The sequence below is a fragment of the Meleagris gallopavo genome, chromosome 17, assembly GCF_000146605.3.
Source record: "Meleagris gallopavo isolate NT-WF06-2002-E0010 breed Aviagen turkey brand Nicholas breeding stock chromosome 17, Turkey_5.1, whole genome shotgun sequence".
In the NCBI taxonomy this organism is placed as follows: Eukaryota; Metazoa; Chordata; class Aves; order Galliformes; family Phasianidae; genus Meleagris; species Meleagris gallopavo.
Window position 1 is genome coordinate 5,368,632 of NC_015027.2, and position 24,007 is coordinate 5,392,638.

A 24,007-nucleotide genomic window follows, 5' to 3' on the forward strand; every position below is an offset into this window, starting at 1 on the left:
CTGTGCAGCATACACGCTCATCCTCCAGGCTAGTTTTGGCACTTCACTTACAACTTTTTGTTCTTTTATTGCAGAATCTGATTGACTCAATGCTGCAACGTCGGTAGAAATGTCTGCAGAGTTTCTCTGGGAGGTTCTGTAACTGTGGAAGGTGGAAAAGTTGTTAAAGCAGGTTCAGGGTGCTTTGGAAACTTGGCCTTGTTTTCTGAGAGGCCAGCTACAGTCCGTGTGCACTGTCTGATGGAGGGAGTCAATGCAATGGCAATTTCCTTCTGGTTTTCTTTTTGATCTCTGAAAGGTTTGGGAGATGTGTTCAAGAACAGCATGGCTTTTGGCAAGCAGTCCTAATGAGTCAGTAATGTGTGACTGGGACTGAGGCTTCCAGCACCTGCCTGTTGTTCTGTGGGTGTGTGGCTGTTGTGTCATCAGCTCACCGAAGGTACAAAGCCTGCACTCGGTGGGATGTCTGAGAAGAGGCTGAGAGAGGCTCAGGTGTTGTGGTGGTACAGGATTTGCTGTAACTTGTCTCCTGAGACAAACAGCATCCTCTGTGAAAGAGAGTCCACTGCACTATGGTGGGATGAGGAAAATCGGTACACAATTCTTGGGAGGAGTTCCACCATAATAGGGCCTGGTTTTGGCATGGCAGCCCTGCATCAGCCAGGCTGTGGGCAGTGGGTTTGATCTGCCAGCAGCAGAAGGACACACGCCTGGACGAGCTCCGTGTGCCCGTGTTTCGCCTGGTGAAGGTTATTATACCTCAACGGCTGTATCTGGAGGAAGGCAGTGATAAGAGAAACTTTTATGTTATGAAATCTGTCTGGGGTGTCGTGTCTCACTGAATGCAGGGGAGGGCAGGAATAAGTGCAAGACCGAAACGCTTGGTGTTTTGCAATCGCAGCGTGCTGGAGCTGTGTGACTTGGTTACGAATGCATGAGCTGGTTGCAACTTGATTGTTAGCCTCCGATGTTATCTTACCCCAGTAGGAAAGCAGTGTTCTTTGCCTGCCTCTGTAGGAAAAATTGACACTGCCACCTGCAAAAATAGCACGGGTTTATAGCAGTCCAGGCTTATCAGTTTGTGGCTTTTGTTGTTGTTTCTGGGCGTTATTGCAGTGGTTATTATGGTTGCCTCTCTGTCTTACAGAACTGGACACACCAGGTAGTTCCTGGAGGCTGACCATTGTTCAGGAACAAGGCTGGGGAATTTTCCTTCTCTTGCTGGTGAGTCAGCAAAATCCGCTGGTGGGATGATGTGCAAGTGAAAATTGCACTGCCTCCACAAGACCTGATTATATAAATACAAATGGAAGTTTCTAGATGCTCTTGTAACACGGCACGTTTCTCTCAAGCTGCTCCAGGAGGCTGATGGGGTAACTCACCCACATGAATACAGGTCCCACAGTCTCTGTTTAAACAAGAGCAGGGACTTGGCCTTACCAAGCAAATAGCCAGTGCCTGCTACGTGGTGTGAGAAGGCTTCCGTGCCCTTCCCAGCCTGGTGACTGCTGGTGCTCAGTGAAGTGGGCTGGGTTTGAAGTGGCATCTTTAAGCAGGAGTCTCTTGGTTCTGCTGCTGCTGGTTGGGGCTGTTCAGGGCACTGTGCTCTGCCACGGGCTGCTGCTAAGGAGCACAGCCCCTTTTCTGAGGTGAACTTGCAGTGCTCCTTCAGCAGGAGTAGAGCTAAGCTACGTTTTTCATGTCAGCTTCTGGTTGCTGCTCTTAATGCTGCCCCACTTATCTGTGTGTTTTGTGCAGTGTACTACAGTGTGGGCTTTGCAGAGCCTCTGGTCTCAGCTGCAGCTTACTGCTAGTGAGGTGTCCATGGATAGCCATTAGATTTGCTCCCTATTTATTGTGCAGCTTTGTTCTGGGGGCTAAATAAGCTGCAGCAGGCACAGGTTAGGTTGCTGAAGAAAGGGTGGGGAATGTCTAAAGGGCAGCTGTGTCTGGTCAGGGACATATGGTGCTCCAACAGCATTTACTGTAGAGCACTTAAAATGTTGCAGGTGAATTGTTCCAGTAAAACGTCTTAAGGTCTGCAGGAGCAGGAGAGGGGCTGCCTGCTTTCTTCTGCTGCTTCTGCAGGCTTGGCCTGGGGGTTTTCCTGAGGCTTTTTCCTCACTGAAGTTGTGAAGCAAATTTGCTCTCTCCTCTACCAAATGCTTTACTCAGTTCTCTCCCACAACTGCGGAGGTGGGTGTGGGTTTTAATCTTACACAATTAAATTCACCTCAGTGTAAAAATGGGGCTATTTCTGCCTCCTGTGCTGTGTTTGATGCTATGTGTCTGTAATGCCTGAGAGCTGGGGGAGCTGTGGGCGTGGGCCCACCCCTGCACTGCTGTAGGGCCAGGGTGTCACAGGGAGGTGAAGAGGGGGAGATGAAGCTGTTTATCTCAGCATCTCTTCCCCCATACACTTATGTGCGAGTACTTAGCAATGCACTGAGCTGCTCCAAGTTTTCTTTGCTTGAAGTCCACTTGGGGGACTGGCTAAGCTTGCAGATTGTAACTTAAAAACGTTTGAAAATAAAGAGGTTGGTCTTTGCAAAACTAGACTTCAGCTGCCTTTAGCTGATGAAATGAGCCTAGTTTTTCTCATGCTTCCCTTACAGCCAAGCTAGAGGTGTTAAAATGAGGTGCTTTCTTCCACCGTAGTGTGAACAAATTATTTCAATTGTTGAACTCAGGTGTCTGTGCACAGCATAACAGACGCGTGCCGCTGCCTTCTGGTGCTGTGCAGGAGCAGCAGAACAGCTTGCTGGGCTGCTCGGAGACAGCGCTGCGGTGCGTGCTGAAGCCAGCCCATAAACAAGGCAGAGGGAAGAGCTGCGGCTGCAGATAAGCACTGAGTGCTGCTCTCGGCTCTGACAGCTTTGGCCCAGAGGTTAGGAGCAGAGCTCAGCTCGCTTAGAGCAACACTACCATAGTAGGAAGCAGCACAGGAAAGCAGTTCGGCCCCATGTATCAGTGCAGCACCCAACATCATATAGTGGAGCTGAACAGTGGAATTCAGCTTTAGTATTTTTAAACCTCATGCTGTTGTTTTTGAAGGGTCTCAGACGTCACCTAATTTGGATAACACTGTCTGCGAGCACTGTGCTGCTATCACATCCCAGAGTTTAAGAGGCATTACATTTAATTTAAAACACATTACTCGCTTTTGAAGTTGCTTATTTAGAGAGGCTCTGTCTGTACCCTTACTCCCCTCCTCTTACTCCAAACAAAACTTAGTTTATGAGATTTAAAGCAGAGCATCAGAGGACACTTGGCAGATGTAGCTTTTATCCCTTGAGTGCTTTAGTCTTGCTTAATGCTTAAGGAGGTCTGGGAGCCTGTGGGTGTGTGCAGGTCTCAGGAACAGAAAGAGCCCCAGTGCAGCTGAGCGCAGGCTGGCCAGTGCAGGCAGGATGCAGCAAGCACACAGGTGGTTCATCTTCCTTTGTCTGGGGAAGAAGAAAAAGCCAAGCAGCTACTAAGCTCTGAAAGCATTTAGAAAATAGGAAAGGACAAAAAATGAACTTGTAATTGGGAAAGAAATGTTTATTTTAAGTTTATCAGAGGGATTTACAAACAATGGAGCATTAAAAAAAAAACACAAAACTGAGTGATCAAACTACTTGACAGTGTCCCTTAAACACACACACAAGCCCCTGGGCAGAGGAAATCACACCAGCGAGGAGGTCATAGTGCTGGAAGAGCAGCTGGCATCTGCATAGTTCTAGAAGGAAAGAGTGCAATGCTGTTGGTGTGAGTTTGTGCCATCCAGCATTAATGTCAGAGCACGCTGAAGGAAGCACGCACCTACCTGCAGAACACAAAGTGCATCAAATAACACGCCAGGTATGTATTGTAGAATAAATTTATTTACCTGATACAAATGAAACTGGGTGTGATGCTTCTCACTGTCAGCATGGAAGTAGACAACTGATCTTATTTACAGCTTCTAAAGGTCATACATGCAGTTGTGGTAACTGGCTGAGTCGTTTGCTGCTGTCTAGATGAATGCATCACGATTTTGTATTGCACCAACATCTGTCTCACTGCCTTAGATTTAAATAAGTTACATTACAGTGCAAAACAGGTCGATTTGCACACATGATAAAAAACCCAAAGTTAGGAACCGGAGGCTCACAGTTTAACATTCAGCTGTAGTCTTGTCCATGAATTTTATAAATAGGATCGCATTGTACATAAGCTGGTATAGAGCAGTATGTATGATGATACAATACAGATTTGTCTACAACCCAAGGCATGCATTATTTCGATATTGTACATTTTATAAACTGACATTTTACATACAGGAATATGGAAAATTGGCTGACAGCTCAGCGCTTCTTGTTCAGGAATAAACAAGCTCTTCTCCATGCAGCACAGAACCCAAACTTCTCTGGAGAGAGTTTCCAATTCTGTAAGCTATATTGCACGTTTGTACATCTGAAGTCCTACTGGTACCACACATTTCTTCCACAGAGAACACAATGAGCTTTGTTTTGAAGGAAAGCAAAGAATCTTTACACATGATACATGCAGCAGTTTTGGTAGATGTGTTGCTAAAAACACATGCACGCAACAAAACAACCTCACATTTCTGCAAAATTGTTTAGGAAGCGATTACTCCAGTATTGCTGAAAAGGAAAGAAAGAAAAGGTATCAGTTAATGAAAGGATGAATGCGAAGTACCGTTCTAAAAGCAAGACTAAGATCTACAGTGACAGAAGGAAGAATGTTAAGTCTGATAACCAACTGCTCTGTCATTGAAGGGACACTCTCAGGTTACTTCCTTCTGAAAGCCGGGGCATTCTGGAGCACGACTCAGCTCTCCTGAACTCAGCAGAGCCGCCTTTATCAGCAGCACAGGGCAGCACTCCCTGCCAAAGGCTGCAAAGGAAAGTCAGGTGTGTTTGGAGAGCTCCTGTGCTTCCCTGCCTCAAGTCTTCACTTTTTACTTCCAAGTTTTCACATTACATAGTCGGAGCTTTTTCCCCTCCTCCCCCCCAGTCTAAAAATACCTTCAAGGTGTTGTTTTTTTTCCCCCCTAATTGAGACATTATATTGCAAATTTAGCCCAGGAGTGACCTAACAATGTCCCTCTTTCAAGCTTTGCAGCTCGTTCTGTGAAGCAGTAGGAAAGCTTTAAAGAAGTCATTAACTAAGCAGATTAATGTGCGGGCAAAGGGTAGAGTACAACCCAGCTCCGGTGTACTTCACCCCACACCACAGCACCAGGTTGGCCTCGTGTCAGGAAGAAGGGTGTATCTCTGACTGCCTGGAACTGAATGGTGGCTCTTCAAAACTCTGCTTCAACACTAAAATTTAGCTTCTCCTGCTAGGATTTGAGAATGCATGATATTAATGTAATTAAGGATGTAAATAGCAGAGATTAGGGAAACAGTTAATGGTTAGAAGTGCAAAAAGGTAAACAAGACAGGTGCAAGAGACAGACAGCTTTGTATCAGTTTTACCTCCCTTCATCTCAGCGAATTCAACCATCTTTAAGCAGTTACCAGATACATTCTGTGCATCAGCTGTGTTCTTGGAACAGTGACAGAGGACTGCTGTACTGCATTTTATCATCAGATTAAAAACTCATTTTCTTACCATTAGCTTTTTCCAGAATGGCCCCTCTACAACCAGGAGCTTCGCAGCACTCTGACAGACTGGTGTGTATTTTTCTGCAGCTTCTTTCATACTGAGGTTTTTTTTTTTTCTCTCTCAATAATGCTTTAGGCAAAAACCATGAACTAATTTCAGTGGCTGGGCAACAAAAAGGCACAGCTAGTTGTGGAGCTCTGAAGTGGGACTTGGAACCACTCACACGTGAAAGCTAAGAGAGCCCAGGGCACGAGGAAGATAAAAGCTTTTGTCTCCACGCTGCTGACACGACTGCAGCTGCCTGACCATCATCTTTGCTCTGATTTGGACCAGCCTAAAGAACACTGAATTCAGGAGGAGCTGCTGTCATAGCAAAACCCACTGCTTCCCCAGCATAGGCCTGTAGCCTTGATGTTCCGTGCACCATCAATCACAATGGATACTAATCTCACCCCCCCAAAACACAGCAGCAGTATGCAACAGCACTAAGGATGCTACAGAATCCAGAAGACTGCAGAGATGAAGCAGCTCAGTGAGATGAGAGCAAAGGGAAACAAAAGGTAGGAAGTTACCTTCTAAAAATAGAGTGAGATAAAACAGATACCTTTGTGTTTCTTCTACCTGCATAAGTGCTTCTGTTAGCATGCTCACAGGGCTAACACACTGAAACAGGAGTTCCATTTCTGTCCCCAGATGACCCCAGTACAGTGAGGAGGCCAGAAATACAGGACAAGGAGATTAAGCAAGAACTTCAATTTTGAGATGCTGGCTACTAAGTCTATGCTAAGTCCACATCAGCCTGGCACCCATCTTATGGCAGCGACACTGGGAAAGCACAAGTACTGAAAGCAGAGTGACACTGCCACTGAATGGCATTAAGTGCTGATCATAGGGAACCCTACTGCTCCGTTTCCACAAAGAAATCCAGACAAGACCAGGAAAAATGCAAGAAAAACAGGTAGATGAAGACAGCCCGAACAAGCTAGGAATATTCTAACAGAACTGGGCTCCTGAGGCTGCAGATGCCAGCAGAGGGATAAATGCCACATTTACCCACCAGCTGTCCAGCTCTCAAAGGTAAACTCCAAGCAACAGAAGGCTCTAAATACAAGTGAGATGCCCTGAGTTAATTGCTATGAGAGCTCTCAGCAAGCTTTGGCTTCAACACAAACAGCTGAGTGTGTAAGACAGAGATCCTGCAGAAGGTGTTGAAAGACCGAATTTAATTTCTCCAGCCATTTTCCCCTTCAGCTTCTTAGAGACAGGAAGAAAGGGCATTAGGTAGCAGAATTCTTAGGAGTGTGGCCACAGTGCTGGGAGCACATCTGCTAGTGTTCTTTAAAACAAATAATGACAACACCCGTGATTTAGGATTCCTTCAGACCAAAATAGATGCACATGACCTATTAGTTCCCTGTTTCAGGAAGCAGGTAAGCCTTACACTGCTCATTCAATATTGATACAGCACCTGACTGGTGCTGGCCATTGGCCTTATGGCAACACAGAACATCCAGTCTGGCAGACAGGTTTCTGCCACATTGAAGAGAGGGAGAACTCAAGGGAGATCAGTGCCTGCAGTCCTGCAGAACACCTATTTTATCAGGTCCGTATCCCCTGGTCACGTCAGCATCAGTGAAAGGAAGTCAGTATTTCTACAAACAGCAAGTATTCACAATGCAGTGGGATTTCAAACAGGTTCTGTGTATTTTGGGGTTAGCGTGTACATTTGAAGACCGAAACCTAAAGGATTAGCTGTGCTCACTGGATTCCAGCTGGCACCAGCAGAACACAGCTTTTAACTACCATTTTCCTCTGTGAGCAATAAGAAAGCTGTTTGAATTGGATTATTAAAGTCAAGCCAACACAAGATAACACAGCACCTGCTACTCCACAAAAGCATAGTGACCCCAGTACAATTTTCAAAGCCTATCCTGTTAAGCCAAGCCTGTTCTTTTGTCTTATCATGTGACTGTGGTTCAAAGTGTTTCCAGGCTCTGGAAACAAGCTGTTTTTGCAAAGAGGAGCACCTGCACATACAACACTGGGATTAGCAATTAGAGGAGATGGGCCAGTCTGCTTTGAGGGGATTCCCGCATTTCAGAGAGGAAAAAGCTTAAGGATAAGCCAGCACTTGACCACAAGGGTTCTGGACACTAAAAAAACTCATATAAACAGCTGTCACTGTCTCCAGTAAGAGGTTTATCCAGTTTTATCTCCAACTTAAGAGCAGAAGCTAAGATCATGGAGGTGCTAAGGCTCTTCAGTGCTACAACGTAAGATCTAAAGTATGCCAAAACAAAAGCAAGCTCTCTACCTTCAGAATCAATAAGTGGAGCTCCATACCATAAGGTAAGAGTCTAAAGTGGTGATAATAATGTAGCACAGCAGAATTTGACAAAACACAGCGTGGGAATGAAGGAAATTACTATTTATTCTTCAACATGAATACAGTATATGCTATTTTACAGCAAGTCACCACTGGCATGGTGAAATGGAAGAGAAATACTCACTTTAGTCGATGAAAGTTGGAAGGCATTGGAGAAAAACACCACAGTTAGGACTGTTAATGACTTACACATTGTTGGTACAGGACTGAATTTGAAAACATGCTTTAACATTTACCGTAATAATGAAGGTGGTTAGTGCCACATCAAAATAAAAATAGTTCTATACAATATGTTCAATTTGGTCATGTGCTATTTACAGATTTTACAAAAAACACACACGAGCTTGTTACTTCAAGTCAGGCTAACAACAGGCCAGCAGAGCAGCTCCATGTACACGACGTATCATTAGTGCCCTAAATGTACTCAATCCCATTTCTAGCTATGCAGTGCAAGTTGTTTTTCCAGGTCTTATTACAAATTGCGATCTTAAAAATGGCGGGGGAGAAACAATCCTACATATAAGGTATTAAAAAAATCAACTGAAACCCTCTTTTGGAAATCAAACAGGTTGTGTCGGTTAAAAAGGCTTGGTTTAGATTTAAGTCGACCTCCCTATCCCTGCATCACGGGCAACGCTGGCAAAACAAGGTCTCTTACAATAAAAATACAATAGACACTTAAATAAATAATCTTTTTTAAAAAACAAAAACCTACGTGTGTTGAGTATGGAAGAACCCCAGCAGGCTGCACCTGGAATGGCATTTTCTGCACGAGCAAGATTAGGCATACCTCATACAGAAACTGGTGTAAACAAGGACAGTCAAGAACCCAGAGCAAGGGAGCAAGAAGAGGGGAAACCAAGAAGAAACGCTGACCGAGGCAGCAGCACTCTCTACCCAGTGCAGAAAGTTTGGCTTATGAATAAAATAAAATCTGACCGTATGACAAATTAAGTCTGGATGACCATGCAGAAGACAAACAGTTACATGCTTTTGTTTTCTTTTTAGTTTTAGACGACACACATTCATTCCCTAAAATCTGCTGCCAATTTAGTTTGATAGTGTCCGCTGGCTCAAAAGAAAATTTTTTTTTTACATGATGAATAAACTATTGAACAGAACACTGTACATGCTTTTCATCTACAAAAAAATATTTGCATAAAATAGTGTTAGTTCTCTGTACATGTCAATGGACACTTTAACTGTGTATAAAAGAGGAATATATTGCCCCCACTGAAGAAAAAGCAAAAAAAAAAAACAACCAAAACCTAGAATATGAAACCTCCATCACCGGCAAATATGTTCATGTGAAAATTCAGCAGAAATAGACAGTTGCTCTAAACAATAAAAAAAATTGATTAAGTTAAACTTTTTCTTTGAATGTAAAACTGTCACCATGTCAGTCAAGACCAGAACATATCACTAAAGTTAGTGTCTGTGCTGTAAAGCCAGATAACCAAGGGCAGGGTAATGAACACAAAGGGCCAGGAAACTCCTTCGGTGCATGCTGACAAAGAACACGGTTTGGTGGCAGGCCGCACACTATCTTTACCAGGTTCCAGGTAGTTACGGGCCACGTATTTAAGTGTTTCATCCAGCAGAATGACAGGTAGTGAAATTTTCAATACCATCAGCCATTGCGTCACATTTAAAGGCGTGATCTGGAAGATAATCTGAAAGAACAGCCAAGCATTACAGCTTTGCTTCACCTCCGGCCCTTGCCTTAAGCTCCACACAAGGCTTTCTGCTCCATCTCTGAGCTCAGGGATGGATGTAAGACAAGCACTTACCGGCAGCGGTTCCACATAGAGGATAAGGAAGTGGAGTGACATGGACAAGCAAATTGCTCCCACCAGCCAGATATTCTCCCATGGGGGCATCCTCATTAGGGACTGGTTTTCTGACAGACTGCAATGGAAACACAGTACGTGTGTGTACATACAAGGCACCAAAGGAAATACAGTGTATCAGTAATGCTGTAAAGGAAGCAGCGTGGCAAGTCCCAATTATCCGAGTCACCACAGAAAGGAGGACACTAAATTTTAAGTAGGTTACAACTTTGATACTGGAAACGCTGGGTACAACAGCACACGACAGCCTTCCTGCCTTTCCAGTTGTTCCCTCAGAGCTCAGTTAAAGACTGCATATACTGAGGGTCAGATCTTTGCACTTTTGTAATGCTTATTCTTAAAATCTGCTTTCCAGATTCAGTCTGCGTTTAGGCTATGCTGCAGAAGAGCCTGAGATCCAGAACATCAAATGTAGATCAGTATCTTATTATGTAGGACTACTGCAGTATTTAGTTTGTTTTTAAAATTAACTGACCTCTAAGCTATTTGAAGAAATATACCCTTGACACTGTGCTATTTAGTGGTTTCCATTTATAATCTAACATTAATTGGCTAAACCCACACTCCCTTAGGGCAGGAAAAGTTATTTTCCATATCTTCAATATTCTTATTTTAGTTCTCTCCTTGGTATCACTTAATACCAACACAGGAGGGATAATCTGTATTGATTAATCTTAAGATTAAAAATAATGGAAAATATTTCAGCTGCTCATGCTCAGAATGAACTGGCAGGATTAACAATATACCTTAAGATAAGAGGTCTCAAGTGTTATCTAGGAGAGTCATTTTGTTTGCACTACCAGGATTTGGAAAGAAAACATGACTCATTATTTACTAGCTGAGCTGTCCAGAAACTAAGAGAGCTGGGCTACACAGAAGGTACAACTTTAGATAAGCTATGCAAAAGCTTTCCTTCTTGATTTGGAGATACAAACCTGTTGAGGGCATTGCACATCTCTATGGTGACAAGTACAGAAAGAGCCATGGTCATTGGATATGGAGACTCAAAAACCACACAGTCGACACCAGAGAAGTCTGGGTTGTCGTCTTTGCACTGCAGAAAGTGACTCTGAAACAGGACAATGTGACAATGAAACAGGACAGCTTAACTTTCAGAATGTAAAATAGGCTCAGGAAGTCAGCAGTATTAAGAAAACTTTCTAATATGAATCCTGCAAGCACTGAAATACAGGAGACACAGCAGTGTCTCATATGACACTAAAAGCAAAAAAAAAACAACCCAAAGCTGTTCAACAGCACTAGAAATTTTCCTGTGAGTCTCTACTTACAGGACACCACTTGGTCCTTGAGATGCTTTACAAGTTCAGTCACACCAACTTTCAGCTCAATATTAAGACTAATGCAACAACAAAGCTTGAACGTGAATCAAGTTTGAAAAAAAATGTCATTACACAAAACATCTTTATACAATACTGCGTTTTTCTACAGTCCTTTCAAGTAGTAATCACAAATGTCCCTTCCCTCCCACCTCACCCCCTCCAAGAAGTGAAATGGAGTGCATACCAGCTGGTAAAAGGTAACTCTTGGACCACCATCAGCAGCAATAAACCACCAAGCAGCAGCACCCACTGTGGCAGCACCAACGTAACCTTAAGGACAACAAAGTGCTTTTTTCAGTGTTACGAATCCCATTGAAAAGATCTCACTTGCCAAAAATCAAAAGGATTGATGAAGTGGTAAATGTCATGCTTACGTCACACAACTATGGCTTTTTCTGCCTCCGCTGTTACCAACAGAAAGAAAAAGCACTGCTTTTACCACTCTATCATAGCACCACATGCAAATACACACACACATACACACACACACACACATACAAAGAATAAACTGCAAACAAAACCAATTCCATGGAATATCTATTGTTATCTTTCAAGACTTGAGCATAAAAGATCAGGTGCTGCTTCCAAAGAGGATCATGAAAAAAAAAGTCTACATGCTTTAGTTTCCTTCAGAAAAACCAAGCAGCTCTGACCACTTACATCCAATGGCCAGGTAACGGAAGAAGAGCCACCCACTGATCAGTGGCTCCTTGGGGTTGCGGGGTGGTTTGTTCATGATATCCAGATCAGGAGGATTAAAGCCCAGAGCAGTAGCAGGGAGACCATCCGTCACAAGGTTCACCCATAACAGCTGGACAGGAATCAGAGCTTCAGGAAAACCCAGGGCAGCTGTCAAGAAGATGCTAGAAGAAAACCGACCAGTTATGTAAGCTTACAAGCCACTGTCTACAAAACACAAGCTTCTGCAGAGATCATGTTATTATAGCTCAAATGACTAAGCTTGATTTAGCTGGATTTCCATCAGCATCTCCAGAAATGTGCTGGGCATTTAACTTCCACAGCTCCAAGAACAGAAGCCTGCAGCAAGAGCCACACAAAGGACAGCTCTAAAGTTTACAAGAAAAACAGGACAAGTCAAACATTGTATTGTGTTTGGCTCTCAGAGAAGGTATGCTTTGATATAAGAAACTGTTAGGGGACCAATATCTGCATTCTGTTACCAGAAATGTATTCTGTGGCACTGAGGCAACATTCCTCCCCAACATAAGACACGTTCCTCTGAAACTTGAGGTTAAAGTCACAGAAACATTTAAGTTATACACATGGCAAAGTCATAGGAAATAACAAATCTTCTAAAAAAGAAGTTATTACTTTCCAATTTTTAAAATTAAGTTTCACAAAGATGCACTTCAAACACAGAAATAGCAGTACAGCATTTGGTCACCTACTGAGCTAGAACATTATATGCAATTCTATGCTTATGTTTTTTCAGTATGCTAAAATTCTCCAGTAAATATTAGGGAGCTTAGAAGTATACAGACTCCACTCTACAGTTACAGTGAGCCACCACTTGGACAGCCTGTTTCTCTGGTTTTAGTGAGAAATACCAGAATGAGTAAGAAAAGACAAATCCATCATCACTATTCCAGTCCAAAAAAAAACCCCACCATGTTAAACTTACCAAACAACTTCTCCAACATTGGAAGAAATCAAGTAACGGATGAACTGCTTCATGTTGTTGTAAATTGCACGTCCTTCTTCCACAGCAGCTACAATAGTTGAAAAATTATCATCTGCTAAAACCATTTCAGAAGCAGTTTTAGCCACTGCAGTACCAGAGCCCATAGCAATTCCAATTTCTGCTTTCTTCAACGCAGGGGCATCATTGACACCATCACCAGTCTAGAACAAGAAGTTCAGAGAAAATATTTATAGCACACAGGACAGGAATTTTACATTGGGTCCTGTATTCTGGATCTCTAAACATCACTTAAGGGCAGAACTATTCTGAGATGGAATTCAGGAAAAAGCAGAATCTCAGAACAAGGCATGAGTCTACCATGGTGAAATCCGGGTTTAAAAACAGCACTGCCTTTCAAATCATGTAAAAAGTTCCATTACTCACCATAGCTGTAATCTCGTCAAAAGACTGAAGGAACTCAACAATTTTAGATTTGTGAGAAGGCTCCACGCGGGCAAAGCAGCGGGCATGGTGGCAAGCATCTCTCTGGGCAGCGAGTGAGAGCTCATCGAATTCACGGCCAGTAAAAGCTTTGGTAGAAACATCTTCATCTTCCACAAAGATGCCGATGCGTCGGCAAATGGCCACTGCTGTGCCTTTATTATCACCAGTAATCATAATCACTCTAATACCAGCTTGCTTACACAGCTTTATAGAGGAAGCTACTTCAATTCTTGGGGGATCCAGCATTCCCACGCAGCCCACAAAGGTCAGATTGGTCTGAAACGACACACCACTGAGTTTCAGCACAAAATCCTGTAGACATCTGACATTACCAAAATAACCATGTCTGTTCAGCATGCGAGTAACATCTCAGCGCAGTGACCTCAGTGTTTGCTCCCAGTCCACCATATCCTGTGATTTTACACTGAACAATCACACACTGAAGCCTATATCATCCTGACATTTAGTAAAAGCCAGTGTATTACATGTGATGTAATCACCAGTCATCATCATTCAAAGAAGTCACTTCTGAGGGGTTCTGTTTCACCCTAAGTTTTCACAGCACTTTAGCACTGACAATGGATCCAAACAGTGGGAGAAGAACTGAAAGGTCACATCTACAAGCAGATTACTAAGAGAAAGTAATGTAGCAGTTGATGTTTTTGGAATCACAATGCTACGTGAGGGGTCTAAAAAAAGACACAGTTAATTCCTAAAGTACAACCACACACTGCAGTGGTAATCTGTATTTCCAAATCTTGCTTCAAATATGCTCATTTAATTATCTAGACCACGATCTAATTGTCAATCATGCAAATTTGACTTGCAAACAGTCAAGTCTTTCTTTTTTGTTATCAGTGTCAAGAGCACAGTGCCCAAGACAAAACTCATGCAATTGTTGTCACTCCCCTGCCACCCACCCACCCCAAGTCCCAGATGCAGGTTCCACTGGAAAATTACAGTAGTTGGGGTAATAACAAACAGAGCTTTTGCAGCTGACAGCATGGAGGAGGGGAAGTAAACCTGATCCTCGGAGCACAAAATGGCAAATAGGTTCCCTCACAAAATCCCCAAAGGGGTCTTTGCAGTTGAGCAATGTCAACTAGGAAACTTTAAAGCTGAAACCACAATGTGGTTTTTAGGAGACTTTTCAAGACTCAGCCTCTGCAGTTTGCAGTGCTATGACCTTAAGGACTGTTTGTATACATGCAAAACAGTACAACTTGCAGGTGGCAGCTTAGCTGGTTTCTTACATTTGTAGCAGCACATATAACCAGCCACTAAGAACCAAGTGTTTTTTCTTTTAAACCTAAAATAAACCAGGGGAACAAATTGGGGGAGGGGCCAATTATCATAAATCATGGAATATTTCTGAATTTTATCCTTTGAATTTCTTCAGAGCCACATATAGTCTTTTCTCAAACTGACAATTTCCTCCACAGATGTGGCTAACCATTGTCTGGCATCAAAAACATCTTGTAAGACAAAAATCTCAGCCATAACTTCCTCAAGAAAACAAAGAGTCACCATTCTCCACTTTAGGAGAGGGAGAAATCTTATAAACAGTCCTTTACTAAAGCTTACCTCATAGTTAATGAAGTTTGAGGAGTCCTCAAGATTCATTTCTTCTTTCCTAGGAGGATTGTCATGGGTTGCCAGAGCCAAACAACGCAGTGTGTCTCTACCAGTTCCCCACTCTCTAATAACAGACATTATTTTCTGCTTAATCCCTGAGGATAATGGTATTTTAGCATTTCCAACACGGACGTGTGTACATCTATCAATTACACCTTCAGGAGCACCCTTGTAGAAGAAAAAAAAAAAAGAAAAAAAAAGAAAAAAACCTTAGTTTAATAAATCCAACACATTTGCTCAAATTACTGAAGTCTTTCATTTTCAAGCTGAAGTGATTTCTGTCACAATGCTTAGCATTATGTCACCTTCGCAGCCACCCTACAGCTGCACTTCTCCAGCACAAACCCACCTTAACAAACATCTTGCTCATGGACGTGCGGCTTGGTTTGTTCGGTGTGCAATAGACAGACATTGACTTTCTGTCTCTTGAGAATTCCAGAGTGAATTCCTTCTTCATAAGTTGTTTTATCACCTTGTAAAAAGAGCAGCATAGCAATACATTTAGACAATACGTATCACAAAACTCACTCCCTGGTGAATTCCAGATACGGGTACTGACCGAGTTGCAAGCATTTGCACGTTCAATTCGAGAAAGTCCTTTCAGGTCTGTGTCAAACACATTCATCTTTTCAACCAGGCAGGTAAGTGCTGTTTCTGTGGCTTCACCAACTTTTTCATATACTCCCTTAGCCTTTAGATAACACAGAGCAAACAAAAACACAGGAGTTTATGTTAAGCCTCAATCAGAATCTACCAGAGACAAAGTTCAAGTTTCACAGTGGGAAAAAAAACAAACCTTACTATAGCTTACAAAACAAGCAGAACTATGTTTAAAACGCAATTTTGAAGTGCAATTTGTAGAATATTTCCAGATTTTCCTCTTAGTACAAGCTGAGAAGGATGTTAGTATTTTATTAAGCATTTAAGTCATGATGTAGCAACCTTAAGGAGGTGAAGCAAAGCAACAAAGTGGCAGTGCATCATACATAACAAGGGACCTCCAAGTTCCAGATTACACTTACTGCCTGGCTTAAGCTTTCCCGGTGTTCAACAAACAAGTCATTCCCCGAATTAATACTTAAGAGGGCCTAAATACCATTCCTTGAATAGAAGGGGATTTACCACTGAAAGGCATTACACAGACAGATGAGAACAAACACCTATCCTCATTCTCACTCTCCCCTGTCCCAGGACATGTACTTACTTCATTGTAATCCAAAGAGGAATCGTTACAGAGTGCACAGATCGTTGCCAGTTCCACAAGGCCATCATATTGACTACATTTAATAAGTTTGTCATCTTTATGCCTTTCCAAAGGAAAAAAAAAGTAGGAAATTGTGTTTGTTATTTAGCAGCAGCATTTCATCCTTTTTCTCCTCTTTAAGCCCTTACTGTACTTCATTTAGTACTATGCTTAGTAATTAAGGACTTGGAACTACAGAGTTCACCAGGGAATCCAAATACCCTTCAGGAGAACACGGTATCAATAGAAATAACTTAGAAAAGCAGATTTGATAAAAGCAAAATCTGAATTTTAGATCAGACATAACAGAACGTGATTACTGATGGAATTACTGCCTGAATTGCAAACCCTTATTTCCTCTGGTGGCTGTCATACAGCAACATGAGACACATAAAAAGCTTGGTGATAGCAGAATATGAAATCAGCATTAGAGCACACATGACTTGGAGGGGAGTTCCAAGGAGAAGGATATAGCTGGATACATCAGGAGCTTACCTTCCTTAGCATTACTGCAGATTCTGCATATTTACTGCTATGCACCAACTGGGCAGGCATGAAAGTGCATTCATACTTCGTCATTTCTTAAAAATTAATCTGTGCTCAATGTGAATCTTCTAAACCAGTGAAAAGCTAAGTCATTTCACAATACAAATCCCACCAGACAGTAAGTTCTGCAGAACATCCCAAAGTAATACACCACTTACGGATCACAAATAAAAAAAGCAACTTCACTGCTTTCCCATTTAGAAAGAGATGGGTAATAAATGAATGTTTTCCTCAAACAACAGCACACTTGTAGAGTAAGCATAAAAGAAGCATCCAGTGCTGTTACTTTTTCTACTACCAAAACCAGTAAACCATAGTTCTCATGCAACACCTCTCATAAAAACTCTCAAGGAGAAAAAGAGTGTCCGATAGTAGAGAAAAGTGGATGACTACCCCCTAAGAATGCTTAACATTGCCTATGACATCTGAGTATGTAAGCTTTTGTTCAGCCTCTTGTAGTACTGGAAATGAATTTCAGTGTTGCATAATACAGCCTACCAACAAATGCATCTTCAAAGCCATTCTGGCCTTTAAAGTCCCATTTTGCATACAATCTTAGAGCCGCAAGGAGAATTCAGTAGCTTCAAGCTCTTAACTCTTTTAGTTGGTTTGAGAACTCAGCTATTCACTATCCCATGCCAAAAAATAACTTGTGGTGGTGAACTTCCCTTTCACACAGTGTTCTGTAAGTACATGAATGCAATGCTCTTAACGTCCTTGTTCACAGCCCCAGTTCCAGCAAGTGAAAACAGAATGTTAACATACACCAATGTCTTCTTGTAATCACCCTCTGCCACCTCAATGAATTGTATTATTTTACTTACCTACAGTTTTTGAGGGACCAGTTAAAGCACAATAGCTAGATGTCTTACAAGATCTAGAATGTCACCTTGTCTAATTCTGTCTACTGGAATGACAGCATAAGCTTTTGAAAGCAATTAGCTTTGAAACAAAAAAAGACTCAGGGAATGAAGGTTTCCAGCTGCTGAGAACATTACGGTCTTAACTGCTATGAAAATTAAAGAGAGATAATTGCTACTGAGATTGGTGAAGACTGCACCAAGTCAGAGCCTGTATCTGAAATTCCACAAGGTTGAGATGTTTAAAAATAACTGAATCCAATTCTACTTCACAGATAGTAGAATTCTATTCAACTGAGATGATAAAATTAAAAACATTACAGACTGGCCAAACAAAAGGAGCAGTAAGAACCCAACAGAGAGGCTTGTCTTCTAAAAGCAGAACCCTAGGGACCCTCGAAGTTGTCTCAGTCTACCCCTAACTTATTCTTAGAAATGGAAAGCTGCAATATTGGAGTATATAGAAGTTTCATGAAGGTTCACTTTCCTAGAATTTAGCTGCCTTTTACTGCTAATTATGTTTCCCCAACCCTTCAGCAGGCATTCTCACTGACTGAGCTTCCACATATTAACAAAAATTCTATCTCAACTTTCCAAGTCTAAAGCAATAGCCAATGAATAAACAGACAAGTATTTAACTTCAGCAACACTTACACTTCTCCCATGGGAGCGTATGTCGAACCAGTTACAGTAAATTCATTCAGAGAACAGCTATCTCCTTCCACTTTGTCCAGGATAAACATCTGAAATTAGAGTTAAAAGCATTATTGCCTTTGAGCAGTCATTAATACACAAGATTTAAAAAGGCCTTAAGCAAGCAGGTACAAGAAACAAGTCCGTGTTCAATATGCAAACTAGACAAAACCAGACTTAGATCCTACATGTATGTGAACATCCCTGATCTGTTAATGCACAGAGATCAGCACTTCTGCCTAACGGATCGCATTTGAGAAGTGAATGGAGGCACAAGGAGACCGAAGAGTTGACAAACAGATACTGTGTACACTCAGTATCATGATAATTAAGCTCATCATCCTGCCCATGCCTCCTGGGCTTCAAACTTTAATTCTTATGTATACACTTAAAAGAGTTCCAATCAAAAGCAGCGCAGGACAGCTTGGAAATTCTTGCCAAAGCAAAAACACAAAGCATCTACAAATAGCAGAAGCTTTCAGAGGTAGAAGTCAAGAGCTGAAATACAGTGAGTTTCCCTTAATACCACTGAAAGCATTTTCCATCCTGGTTCTTGCTAAGTCCTTTAATACCCAGCGCACTGATAGATGTGAAACATTCAGACAGCTTGAGTGCCCAGGCAGCACAGGATGAAGTTATTTTCAAATGAATGCACTGATTGAAAGGATGCATTCGTACTCTGAGCTGCAGGCAGACTCAAATCTGGGAAAGCGAAGATAAAAACATGCTGGTACTCTATCAGGAGTAGCTGGAGTGGCAGCAGAGGAAAAATACACCTTAATCCCGTTTCTTTCTGGCTTTTTGGTATGAGCCATTTTGCCAAACCATACTTGAGCAACATCTCGCTCTGCCCTCATTACCTTGCCGTATGTTTTAGGGATGCATTTTGGAAAACACAGCTTGACATTTAGCTGATGCACACGTGGTCTTCATCAATATCTGGAGTCCCCACACTCTTTTAAGTCATTTTAAAAACCAAAAACTCAACAAGCTGATGATTTAAGAGGCCATAAGGCAGAATAACTGCATTCCTGCCTGACAGGACAGATCAGGACATGAAAACAAGACCTCAAATCTTCTCCTTTCCCTTCTGAAGTATTTAGGATATTATTCAAAGTCATGACAAACAAAACTGCAAAGTGAGTTACTACTGCAAAAATTCTTCTTCACAACTTAGACAAGTCAACTGCTTCAAGAGAAACCAGGAATCCACGTACTGTCTATAGGTTACTAGGATTTGGCCATGCTTTGCAGAACTTCACAATTAAGGTCAACTTGAGACAGCTACAGAATAATGAGGATCCAGTAAGTAGCAAGGCACAAGACCTGGAGTATTCAGCCCCCCACATGTAAGGAGCAGTGCATTTGGAGCTTTTAAGTAAACACATCTGAAGGTTCATAACTGATGAGTTTACCATGAAGCCTTCTGCTTTTGGCATCTTCGTTTTTGGCAGCATTCATTTGGTGATAAAAAAACCTCCGCAAAGACTAGGGCAGTTATGCAACTCTACTGCAAGTAACCTCCTCTGGAATACTGATGAGCAGCTGCTTTGTGTTTCCTAGGTATAAATACTAAAACACTTAAGCAAGTAGAACAAGTCAACTGCCAGTTAAAAAGAAGAAGCCAACAATCACATGAGAATAAATTGTTTAAGACTTGCCAAAGATACCAGTCTGTAATGCTCAATGTTTACGCATTTGGAAATCTAACCCCATGTAATAACTCTGACCAAACATTTGATACCAGTTGCTATGTTGCTGAACATCCACAGTTATTAAAATAACAGTGTTTTCTCCATAAAATTCCTGTGAAGAGGATCAAGTATGTGGGACGCACAGAAAACGGGAACAGAACATGCATATCATTAGACTAGCTACAAAAACCCTGAGCACAGGAAGGAATAGCTGGGAGAAAGGGAAGTGAGCACACCAGCATTATTCCAATATAAAAACATGCCATACACTGAATATGACCATGGCAATGCAGATGATGGCATCACTTGCACTGCTAAGTTGTCTGATTAATCTGACAACATTGCATGTTGAGAAACGCTGCAAAGCACATCAGAGCAATAGTGGCTAGAGAAGACAACCAAATGAAGGTGAGAACGTTCATAGTGAAAATACCTCAGACTATCCAAGTTACTGCCAGCAAAGCCTTTAGCTTTTTCTCACTGCTAAGCTTCTCCCACCTGACATCTTCATACATAGATAAATGTTTTTATGCTTACAATGTACCCCACCCCATCCTTCTTGTAACGGGACAAACCAGAGTAAATCACCACCAGGAGACTGAATTGCCTACAGCCAGCCAATAGAAAGCTGCTTGCAAACAACTGTCCCTTACACCAAGTGGGGGTGCAGCTATTTTTGGCCATGTCTAAGTAAGGGAAGAAAATAAAAGCCTTCAACACTCTACATTGGAAATCTGACATCAACATAGAAGCTTATCTTAGGAAAATAAAGGCAGATTTTGATGAGATGAGAACCAAAAACCTCACAACCAGAAGAATTCAAGTAACACTGACTATTCAGAGTGGCTGAAGAGAAAAAAATGAGCGAGTCATTTCAACATACCCTGCAGACTGACATCTGATTGGTGGTCAGAGTACCAGTCTTGTCAGAACAAATAACTGAGGTACAACCCAAGGTTTCCACGGAGGGAAGGCTTCTAACAATTGCATTCTTCTTGGCCATTCTGCGGGTTCCAAGAGCCAAGCAGGTGGTAATAACAGCAGGCAGGCCCTCAGGAATAGCAGCAACAGCAAGAGCAACAGCAATCTTAAAGTAATAGATAGCACCTCGAATCCAGGAGCCACCATGAACCGGATCATTGAAGTGACCGATGTTTATTATCCAAACAGCGATGCAGATCAGTGAGATGACTTTAGACAGCTGCTCTCCAAACTCATCCAGCTTTTGTTGGAGTGGGGTTCTCTCTTGTTCAGTAGCCACCATCTCATCACGAATTTTGCCAATCTCGGTGTTGACTCCTGTTGCAATTACCACTCCCATAGCTTTCCCAGCAGCGATGTTAGTACCCTGACGTAAATGAAAGAGAAGAAAAACTTGCAGTCAAATGACAAACAGCAATGTTTACAAGGGCAGATTAGAGAGGCTGTGTTTCAGTTCAGTCATGAAAGAGGGGAACAGGAAGAATGACATTCCCCAGTACACACAAAAGAAAACTCCAGTGTAGGATTTCTATTTAAAAAAATTAGGGTCAATATGAACAAAGATTGATCTATTATAAGTAGTGTAAACAAATCCATCTGCTGGTAAGTACTGGCATCTTAAGAGCTTTTGTTTCTTTTAATCTGGCAAAACACAATCCTAATAATGTTATTTACTGTAATACATGTGTTCTGTGGGACCTTGTGCGTGAACATTTAAGATGAGTAAGAACAGTATGGCTTTCTGCAAGGAGTTCACCAACAATAAGAATTGTTATTTCAATATCTGAAAGGCATTCAACCACTTCCTTGGAAAAAATTTCAATCAACAGTTTCTTTCCCTAATAGCAAGCTAGTTCTTAACTTCAGCTACACAACAGCACAGTTTAGATGAGCATTATTATCACTCTTAAGAACAGTTACTTTATAAAAGTAGTTTAGGAGTCCCTTTAAGTGTATGTCCTTCAGTATATTTCTAGCAAAGGACAAAAATTAGTTTCCTCATATAAACTGGCCTCAACAACCCTCCCTAAGGACAGCTTTTATTAGAAGCCACTACTAATCTTTAATTCATTCAGTTTGATGCACGTGGAGACACGCATACAGATGTGCACAGAGAACAGAGCAAGAAGTCCCACGGCCTTTAGATGCACACCTTGAGTTCTCTTTGCTTTAGTTTATCAGCTTCTGTATTACTTCTATTATGTTTTAAACTTGCACAGAAAACTTACAGAAAAAAGCATGTTCTTCTTGTCTTGGTTTACAGCACGAGGATCTGGTACAGGATCAGTGTGCTTAATAACAGACACAGATTCACCTAAAAGGAAGGCAACAGTCTTAAGAGATTACACATATACCATTTAAATTCTGTAAGGAATCAAAAGTCAATCTGCAGTCCTAAACATTTTTACAATGTCCAACTGCTTTCTTCTAATGATATGGACTGCTTAAGTGAAACAGGAAATGTTTAAGAACTGTATTTTAATGAAAATTAGATAGGATGTAAGTAAACATTTTATATGTTTAGGCTCAACAAAGCACATATCATATCCCTTTTAAAGGACATAAGCAGCAGATGATTCACTCATCACTTTAAAGCAGCAAGAACTACTGCATGAAGGATGACCTCTCATCCTTACTTCACAAACCAGTTTCTACTTCAGTGCTGTTCTGTGTGCTTCTCACACAGCCACAAGCTTTTCTGTTCTCTATGTATTGGAAGAGTTATGTTCTCATTTAAATAATTACAATAGTAGTTATGCATTCATTGCCAGAATTTAAGATTTTTACTCTTATTTTTTCAACAACAGATGCATCTCTCAGTCACTTCCTTTAGATGGAAGTCTTCAGAAACCTCTTCCATTAACACCTTAAGTGTATCACTTCTCATACACATGGCATACAGTAAAAAAAAAAAGATTTTTCAGTAAGAGCAGATGCCAATTACTACCCATCAGATTTCAGAAGGGTGGTAACTCTGACTGGTGCTAAGAGCATACACTACTTTTTGTAAGAAAATGTAGGCACTGCATACTTATGCTTGATCACTCTTATGCTATTCAGGATTCACAGTAAGAAAATGTGCAGCCTGTTTCAAGACAGATCAGGATTTCTTTTTTTGATGAATAATTTACTGCTTTAAAATTCATGGCTAGTTGACATTTATATTTATGTTACCAAAACTGGCAGACAGATCTTCATGTTCCAGCTGAGAGAAGGCTGCACTAGCATGCCTGGCTGATTGATTCCTAGCTTCTTTCCTATATTCAGTAGTACTGTTACTTTGTTTTGTTTTCAACTAATCTGAAAAGTGCTCTAAATATAGCTCCTGCATTTCAGCCTGCATCAGAAAACACATGAACATGTGTGCACAGAATTTCATCAAATAAGGCTTTAGAAACAGTAGTTTAAAAACTGCTTGTATTTTAAATGTTACACTCTCTTGTGCAAGAAAGCAGGTGTTACAGAAGACATTTAGTAAGAGAGACAAGGCATTCAATGTAGACCACAAACTAGAATAGAAATTATTCCCTCCCCACCCCCCAAGTTTCTATTGTCTCTTGACTAAAGAAAGCACTACAAGTCTCAGGAAGAATATTCATCTCAGTAAGGTGAACACAAAGTCAACATATTCAACCACTAAGATTTAACTACATCAGAAATTTGCTGCACTTTAATATAATACTGGTATAGCTACAGACTTGTCTATAACATATAAAGCAGTTAAAAGGCACTTCCAATGTATGCATAATAATCAAAAAGTCACAACTCATACCTGTGAGAATGGACTGATCTACCCTTAGAGTTGTAGATTTGATAGAAGTGATTCTTATATCAGCAGGAACCTTGTCTCCAACTGCAAAGAAATGAGTAAAGCAAAGTTCCAATTCAGTTATTTGAGAGATTTCTAACCAAATGTATATTAGCTCTATCAGTCAGGAAAGTGACTTTGCAGTAACTTCTCCAATGATTACCATTACTACCAGCTGCTTATTGCTTCTGTGGTTTGCAATACCCTACTTTTATGAGTTTCCAATATA

The 24,007-nt window shown here is 41.4% G+C and overlaps 1 protein-coding gene across 3 annotated transcripts in view; it reads right to left on the bottom strand.

The window, feature by feature from the left end:
- Window positions 1-3,517: 3,517 nt before the first annotated feature.
- The window catches only part of ATP2A2 (ATPase sarcoplasmic/endoplasmic reticulum Ca2+ transporting 2), a 41,357-nt gene continuing 20,867 nt past the window's right edge, over window positions 3,518-24,007 (bottom strand). The window contains exons 6-21 of one of the 3 annotated variants that reach the window (XR_795452.3): window positions 23,743-23,823; window positions 22,199-22,284; window positions 20,872-21,336; window positions 18,256-18,344; window positions 16,157-16,259; window positions 15,512-15,643; window positions 15,302-15,424; window positions 14,902-15,120; window positions 13,258-13,593; window positions 12,814-13,034; window positions 11,832-12,034; window positions 11,356-11,441; window positions 10,767-10,900; window positions 9,772-9,889; window positions 8,106-9,654; window positions 3,518-4,628 (exon numbers count right to left, since the gene is read on the bottom strand). Coding sequence is in view for 2 of the 3 variants with exons in the window: in XM_019621018.2 (XP_019476563.1) it covers window positions 9,385-9,654; window positions 9,772-9,889; window positions 10,767-10,900; window positions 11,356-11,441; window positions 11,832-12,034; window positions 12,814-13,034; window positions 13,258-13,593; window positions 14,902-15,120; window positions 15,302-15,424; window positions 15,512-15,643; window positions 16,157-16,259; window positions 18,256-18,344; window positions 20,872-21,336; window positions 22,199-22,284; window positions 23,743-23,823 (2,666 nt within the window). In the remaining variant the exon portion in view is untranslated. Of the gene's footprint in view, window positions 4,629-5,698; window positions 9,655-9,771; window positions 9,890-10,766; window positions 10,901-11,355; window positions 11,442-11,831; window positions 12,035-12,813; window positions 13,035-13,257; window positions 13,594-14,901; window positions 15,121-15,301; window positions 15,425-15,511; window positions 15,644-16,156; window positions 16,260-18,255; window positions 18,345-20,871; window positions 21,337-22,198; window positions 22,285-23,742; window positions 23,824-24,007 lie in introns of those variants that run through there. The other 2 variants (XM_010720107.2, XM_019621018.2) reach the window with 2 other exon arrangements.